Source organism: Nanorana parkeri, unplaced genomic scaffold (assembly GCF_000935625.1).
Source record: "Nanorana parkeri isolate BGI_ZX_2015 unplaced genomic scaffold, ASM93562v1 scaffold525, whole genome shotgun sequence".
Lineage (NCBI taxonomy): Eukaryota > Metazoa > Chordata > Amphibia > Anura > Dicroglossidae > Nanorana > Nanorana parkeri.
This window is the reverse complement of record NW_017306793.1, coordinates 23,006-31,179: the sequence shown is the minus strand read 5'-3', so window position 1 is coordinate 31,179 and position 8,174 is coordinate 23,006. Positions and strand designations below refer to the sequence as shown.

The window sequence follows — 8,174 nt, the reverse complement described above, 5'->3', positions numbered from 1 at the left end:
CCCTCCTGAATCCCACGTGTGAGAAGATATCTGGAATCTGCAGTGGATTTTTACAAACGCATATAAACTGCATACGTTTCTATCTTTAGTGTGTTAGCTGAATAACCTAAGATCACAGACTGGTTTCCACTTGTCGCCTGGAATTGTTTCTAAACCACTTTATGTGGAGTTCTTCCAGCAAGAGAAAGTGAAGTACAGAAAATACTGATAGACGTCATAGAGAAGAACCAAAGTTAAGTGTAAAAACGACCATTTTGCTAAATATTTTACCAGATTTGCAATTTAGCATTATAAAGTGATGCTACTAGTAATAACACACAAACCTACATATTATTGTATAACCCTTTTGCAACTGAAACCAGTGTCACCTGTTGTTACATGTAGAAAAGCAGAGCCGAGACTCTCTAGCAGTGTTTCTCAATTTTTTTTTTTATAGTCACAACACCCTTTAAAAGCATGCAAAATCTCTAGGCACCCCAGTCTAAAATGTCATTGATTTTAAGGAGGACCCCCACGCAAAAACACACAAAAAAGTGGATTTCTCCCTTAACTTTGACATGTCCCCTTCAAATACAATCTCCCTCCCCCCTTCACATCAAATTGACCCTTTTCATCAGTAGCCCCCTTTCACCTCAGACTTCATTTGCCCTTCATATCACACTCCCACAACATTTTGAGGCACCCCTGAGGAAGTCAGAAGGCACTCAAAGGGAGCCACGGCCCCGTTTGAGAAATACTACTCTAGATAAATAATTACAAAAATCGACTCACTAGACAAGTAAAAGAGGGGGGAAGAAACAGAGCTTTTACTACGCCAACCTACTTTCATCGCCCCCAGAAAAAGTGGGTACTTCCAGGTATTTGGCACACATGACCTTCCCATGTGCCTCTCTATAATTCTGCACCAGTGCCTGAATGGCTGTGCGCCAGATGCAAGTGTTGACATGTGAAAGAGGGGAGATTACTTAGCCCTGTGTGGTTTATATTTTTGGAAGGTTAACACTTGCATAGGAATCTCAGGGCATATTTGAAGCAGATCAGAGACAACGGAGCTAAGTAAAGGAAGCTTTATCATAACTGCTACACAACAAATCTGTTACTTTCCATTGTTTAGATAATGTATATGTTTACTATAAGGGCCTGTTCACATGAGTTTCAGGTCCTGATCGGGTCCGTATCAGGTGCGTATCTGCAGACGCGGTGCTATGTGTTTTGCCACGTTTTTGATGCGTTCCAGTGGAGTGGGGCTGTCAGTATGTTAGCTGCAGTGCAGTGCGTTTGACGCGTTTTGCATTTCCGAACCGTTTCCTGACCGTACAAAATGTGACATGCAGTATTTTTCTGTCGTAACCTGAACGGACTGCGCACGTGAGAACTGTAGCCAATAAAACACATAGGGATACATTGGGATGCATTTTTAGTGCAGGAGCGTACGGATCAGGTCAGCACAGAAAACGGACATCGTGTTAACAGGCCCTAAGGGGTAAGCTTGTAATGTATTGACCAATTCCGTCTTTTCTAAATTAGATATTATAACAATAGTCAGGTACAGGGTAGACTCATAGGAATAACTGCATAATTCGCTTGCAGATGGCAAGACTGCTGCAAAATGGACCAGTGTTTGACAGCGGTAATACTCTCCTATCTCCATTTACCAATGCCTTATCCCTACCCAACTGATTCCAACAGGCTTATTTTCAGCATGATGCAAAACTGATTATTCTCAAGAATTTAGCAACATGTACTGCTTGCACAAGGTGGACTTTGACAATTACACCATTGATTTCCACTTGGTTGATTCACTAATGTATTGCATTATTGATTTTTGCTATAAAAACATACTTGCACAATGCATGTGCATGCTAAAAAGATATATGTGTTGATGCCAGAGGCCTAATATAACGCATTCACAGCTAAAACAAACGTTTTTCAGTCTTACCTGAACATCGTAAAGAGCCACAATGTTTTCATGTTGAAGTTCCTGCAATGGAAACAAAAGCATTTACTGCCAAGATAGCACAATAACAAGGATCTTTACTTGAAAATCTACATTTGTATTTTACAAAACTCCAAGAAGGTTAAGACTTCAATCAATAAGCCGTATGTACATTAGGGTCTAGCATGATTGTCCTCTACATATAGTACTTCCCAACTTTATGAGACGGCAGAGGGACACCTTGTAGAGAAAAGGCAAACTATACTTCCCTGTCTCACACCTGCTTACAAATCTATCAATCTATCTACCCATCTATTTCCCATATTAAAAAAAAAAAAAAAAGGTAATAAAAGAGAACTATGGGGTAAGTGTTTTTCCCTAGTTCTCAAGGGTCACGAGAGGACATATACTAGTGTCCTCCCGTGACCCCAAAGCTCAGTATGTCGCGAGCTACAGCTCGTGGTATACTGAGACCACCGCAGGCGGGACGGATCCCAATATTACTGTCGAAACCCACCCAGCTGTGTGAGTGACAGCGGGCTCTGCCTATCTAGGAGGCAGAGCAAGCTGTACCCGCCCCCTCCCCTGTCTGTTCCTCCAGTCAGCACTGGAGGTTCAGAGAGGGGAGGGGTGGATCCCCTGCAGGGAGCAGTGACTGGCAGTCACGGCTCTCTGCAAGGAGATGATCGAGAAGTGAGCGAGCGCCGGTATGTGTGCGATCACTTCCCGATCTATTGAGCCGACGCGTGACAGTTTCACTTTCACACGTCGGCTCTAACTATGAGGATGAGTGTAAATCACTCACCTCATAGTTCTCCTTTAATGCTTGAAATATCAGGACTGGGCGATGTAGTGGCAGAAAAGGTGTTACAGAGGGTGTAGCTGGGATTGCTCCAGCCGCTCTGTAATCTGCAGGAATTTAAAGCTGAGCTATGTATGAGAAGCATGAATAACAGCTCTTCATTCAAAGATATATTGTAAAAAAAAAAGGGTTAAAATGTATTTTGGTTAGGGCTTATGTGCAATCACAGAATTGTCCTTTGATCTGTGAATAATGGGGTTGATTTACTGATGGCAAATATGCTAATAAAGTTGCAAGGAAATGTTACATTTAGTGAATGAGGTGTTGACTCATCATCCAATCATGTGCACCCAAAAATAAATTTTATTTTTTTTAAATTATTTTGGACATAGCAGGACTTAATCGTCTTCCAAGGTGCTCAGCTTAAATGTGCCCAGAATTCAAAATGTAAAGATTTGCTTTGTTATAGAAATGTTAATGGCGCCAAAAGAAAGGCATTAAAAATTACGATTTTGTCTTACATTACCCCATAAAAATAGCAGTACACTACATGTACCCGAGTACTCCTGTGACTACATCCTCATAACTGTATATCTGCAATGTGACATCTAAGGCACTGCTGCCTTGACTGCTAGTTTCAGGAGGTCTGGTGTGAGATTTGGCGATTTCGTCACGATACTGTCCACGGCTCTCCTTGTTGGAGATGAAGCTGTACCTGAAGACCTGCAGACAAGCATCTCCATGCTGCTGTTTTATCTATTTTGTAAATCTGTGCTTATTGAAACAGCCCTGCTGATTTTTAATTATTCCCCCATTAGTCATCGGTGGACAGTTCCAAGATGTCCACCTCCACAAAGAAAGTGCAGAACAAGGCATGGTTAGTCATTAATGAGCAAAAGATTAGTTACAGGGAGTCAACAAGGAATGGTGACTTGTCCATTGCCCTCTGCTTGCCTTTTCTAAACTAAAGCTTCCACAGGTCAAATCCCCTTGAATTCATCAAAGAAATGGAAAGTTGATACTATACTAAAAGATGACATCATCTAAAGAACTTTATTTCCCACTGCAAAGCTGTGAATGGATGACATCCATTCACGGTAGGTTCACTGGGGAATGGCTGCTTTTGGATGAAGCAGCTAAAAATAAAAAATTCTGCCTAGTCTTTACTTTACATGATTTAAAAAATGCCTAAACATCATGTGACTGCATTTATTAAATAGATTTGTGGTACACAGTCTACAAGGTACTTGCACATCGAACAATGAATAGGCTCAATACACCAAGTTATAGCCAACACGATCTGCCATAAAAACGGTTACAATTAGAATTAAGAGTTAAAAAACAACAGTAAGATGTCTGAAATAATTGTTATGGCAAACAAATATGTTTTCTTGAATGGGCCTAAAACCACAAGGCTCTGATTAATTCCAGCTGTACTTAACCCTTTCACTACCAAGGATATGCTTTACAGGTCATGGCATTAAAAGGTTAAAAAAAACAAGCTGATGGATTGGCATGGTTTTAGATTTCTTCTGCTTCATTGTAGAAATGATCACAGTATCTGTAAAGACACACAATCACTTTCATAGGCTGTTTTTTTGTGCATTATAGATAGACTAAGGAATGGTTAAAACTAGGGATGAACCGATACCGTTACTAGTATCGGTGCCGATAGCGAGTATTTGGGCGAGTACTCGTACTCGCCCAAATGCTCTTGTACCTTCCCCGATACTGGAACTTCCGGTCAGAGGAAAATTGATCTGAAGTGCCGTAGGGGAAAATGGAGCTGGTTTCCTGGGCAATGAGGAAGCCAGGTGGCGAGAGTAATGACCCGCCTCCCGTGTTCCTGATTGGCTGGGAAGCCGGCTTCCTGGCCAATCAGCATCAAGCCGGCTGAACAACAGGTAATTTACTCGCCACCCGGCTTCCTGATTGGCCGGGAAGACGGCTCCATGCCAGTTGACTGGGAAGCCGGTTTCCCGAGCAAATCACAATCGGGCCAGCCAAACAACATGAATTCGGTATCTTGGTATCAAAATCACAGGTTGACTGCTTCCACCATCAGGAGCCAATAGTAGTTATTAAAAATAAATCATATTTCTATATTGAATTTCTGTAGGTTCCATCTCCCTCTTAATAACCATATCCATCTAGGAGTTTGTAAACTAACTTGTTAAAAGATGACCATAGGATGTACTTACTCACTGAGCCCTGTGAATATGCACTTCCTTATGTCATAACTCTCACAGAGCCTGCGTTCTGAACTACAACTCAATGTCTGAGCAGTGTACCATCATTATTGCTTGCTGGAAGCAATGCATAATGGGAGATGGAGTCTTGAGAAATGGAGAATGCATGGCATCAAACAGCAGGGAAAGAGATGCATAGCACATTGGGAATCCAGGAAGTTGTTGAAAGTGATGGACAGGCAGAAGGCAGCACTGAATACATAAAATAAAATAATTTTTTTCAGGTAAGCTTTGTTTGTATTATCAATATATAATAATAATACAATATAACACATATATTGTATTATTATATATATCAAAAGCAACTCTAATATGTATTCCTATTACAATGCTTATGTTATAACACGATGGGATATGCTGGGACTTTGCAACTCCATTAACTGCAGCATTCAAGTTCAGTACTTGCACAGTCTAAGTGATATAGATATAGCAGAGATTATCCACACTCCGGAATCATTCTATTCTCATATGTACATATGATATTACGGGTCATTCTCCTCTAAGAGATTACCCTGTGTCACTTGATTATCTAAAAAACAAACAAAAAAAAACAGATGCAGCATCAGCATGGGTGGATTTAAAGAAAGTCTACATGCCTAAAATAAACATCTCCATTTATCACTTCAACAAGGACGGATATCTCCATCAACTATTTGTAACTGGGCTTATTTGTATTACGTTTATTGTTAAGGGTTAATTTCAGCTAGAGTTGTATTCTTAGATGGTGAAATGTTCCCTGGAAAGCTGTTTACTACTAGATTGTACGAACTCGGTGAACTCTCAGCTGTCAGCGAGCCAACATTCCTGATGTTTCAAAGCCTCATGAAGCAACCTATAGACTGAGAGCAGCTATAGACGTTTTCTGTGCATTTCTATTACAGCTGGAAGCTTGATGAGAAAATAATCGGAATGTAGATTAGCCTGGCGTAGATAATAGGGATGCACCGATACCGGGTTTTTCGGTACAGGAGTAGGGATGAGCCAAGTGTTCAATTCAAACATGAGTTCGAATCGAACATCGGCAGTTCGAGCGTTCGCCGAACTTTATGGGATGTTCGCGGTTTGTTCGACCGCGGACATTCCATAAAGGCAAAATGCCCTCTGAAGCGTCGATTTGTTAAAGTCGTGCACCTGACCACATCTGACAAAATACCATTATGCGGCGGGAGCGTATATTTCTCTTTATTTTTTATTTCGTCGTTGTCGTGGATAACGCTGGACGCCTTGATTGACCCTGGATTACGTCGGTGGATCCATTTTTTTTTTGAATAAAAGACTTGTCAAAAACATGTCTTTGGGGGGGGGCGGTCCCCCCCCCCCCCCCTTCCGGCCCTGCCAGGCCTATGCTTGGATCAAGGGTCTGGAATTTTAGTGGGAGGTCCCATGTTTTTTCCCCCCATTTTTGGGGATGGGGTTCCTCCTTAAAATTCCTACCAGACCTTAAGTGCCTGGTATGACTTTTAGGGGGAACCCCACACACTTTCTTTTTTGTTTTTGTTACATGGGGTCCCTCCTAAATATTTCTACCAGATCTTAAGGGCCTGGTATGACTTTTAGGAGGAACCCTACACAGTTTTTTTGAAAAAAAATTGGTCCCTCCAAACAATTTCTAACCAGACCTAAAGGGTCTGGTATTGTTTGGGGAGGGAAACTGCACACTTTGAGACCCCGTTCACATTGAGCGATTTATCGCGCGGTAATTCCCGCGATATCGCGGCAAGTTACCGCGCGATATCGCGCTCCAATGCAATCCAATGGGGCAAAGGGTCCTGCTGTCGCGGGTCGTGTGTCGCTACAGCAGGACCCTTTTTGGAGCGGATTTAGCCGCGATTCAAGCTTGCTCAATGCAAGCTTGAACGCGACATCGCGCGGCAAATCTCGCGATGTCGCGCAATATGCAAATCGCGCGACAAACGCACAATTTGCATATCGCGCAGTGGGAACGGGGCCTAAGAGAGAGAAAAAAATATCATGTTTTTTTTCTTTAGAAATGTCAGTTTTGCTGCAGCAGGTTCTATACATCCTACAGATCCGCCACTTCACAGGAAGGTTAAGGGGACCCCCCAGGCATGATATTTGAAGCGACTTTTCATTTTGTTTACCCTTTAAGTGATGTTAATATCACTGCTCCTTTAAAAACTTTATTTTTTGGGGGGGCATTGATTCCTGTCCCCCAGGTCAGTACCCGGACCCCCATACACCATTTATGGCCAATAACTTGCATATAAGCCCTCTTAAATGGGAAATTCATTTTCAAACATTCGAACCCCATCGACTTGCATTGAGTTCGAGTTCGTATTCAAACTTTTCGGCCGTTCCAATACGAACCGAACACGGGGGTGTTCGGCTCATCACTAATCCCTAGTAGATCACAATATCAATGTGAGTTAGGCTGGACTCCCACCTGTGTGTTACTGGAATGCAAAAAACATAGGGGCTGTGAATCCAGCCGTAGGGCCCATTCACATCATTGTGGTGTATTATGACACACATCAACATGCACTGTGTTAAGGCAGCCTGCACATTAAAAAAACATATGAGGAAACATGTCAAGTGTTAGTCATTAATCCCATAGAAGAATAATGCTATGTACATGAAAACACTACCCTCAGATTACCATTTATCTGAAATCTCCCCTGTTCTGTTAAGCGCCTCAAACTTTTAACTACTTATCCAGGAAAGTTTTATAAGCTATTCATTTGTGTTTGTTGACTTTTTAAGATGTTTGAGAACAGACCATATACAGTAAACTACCAGTTATCCGGCATCCACAGGGATTGGTAAATTTTGGATAAATGTCGTTTCTGGTTGCTTGAGAGTTACTATTAAAAATAGGTCTAACTAATGCCATACCCAATACTATACCATAAACTCTGTATTGCCTTCATATTAATATTGAAATGCAGTAATCAAAAAGGAAATTAAGACACAATTGTTTCCAGGATACAATGAGCAGATCAGCAGAGCAGTGAGTACACAGGAGATTTTTTTTTTCTGGTTAGATGAGAGTTCTAGTTAGTTGAATACCAGACAACAGAGAGTTTACTGTACTAGCAATGAACATGCCTATGTTGCTTCTCCTAAAGCACACATAACTAGAGTAATATACCAATATAAAATACAATCTTCTGATTTCAAGTGATCAAAAAATGTAACTAGTACCATTCCTCCTACTACAAAAAAAAAT

General features: G+C 41.4%; 1 protein-coding gene across 2 annotated transcripts in view; it reads right to left on the bottom strand.

The window, feature by feature from the left end:
* ULK2 (unc-51 like autophagy activating kinase 2) overlaps window positions 1–8,174 on the bottom strand; it is a 103,150-nt gene that overhangs the window by 83,151 nt on the left and 11,825 nt on the right. For both annotated transcript variants that reach the window (XM_018561468.1, XM_018561470.1), the window contains exon 3: window positions 1,940–1,981. In XM_018561468.1, coding sequence (XP_018416970.1) covers window positions 1,940–1,981 — 42 coding nt within the window. The remainder of the gene's footprint in view (window positions 1–1,939; window positions 1,982–8,174) is intronic.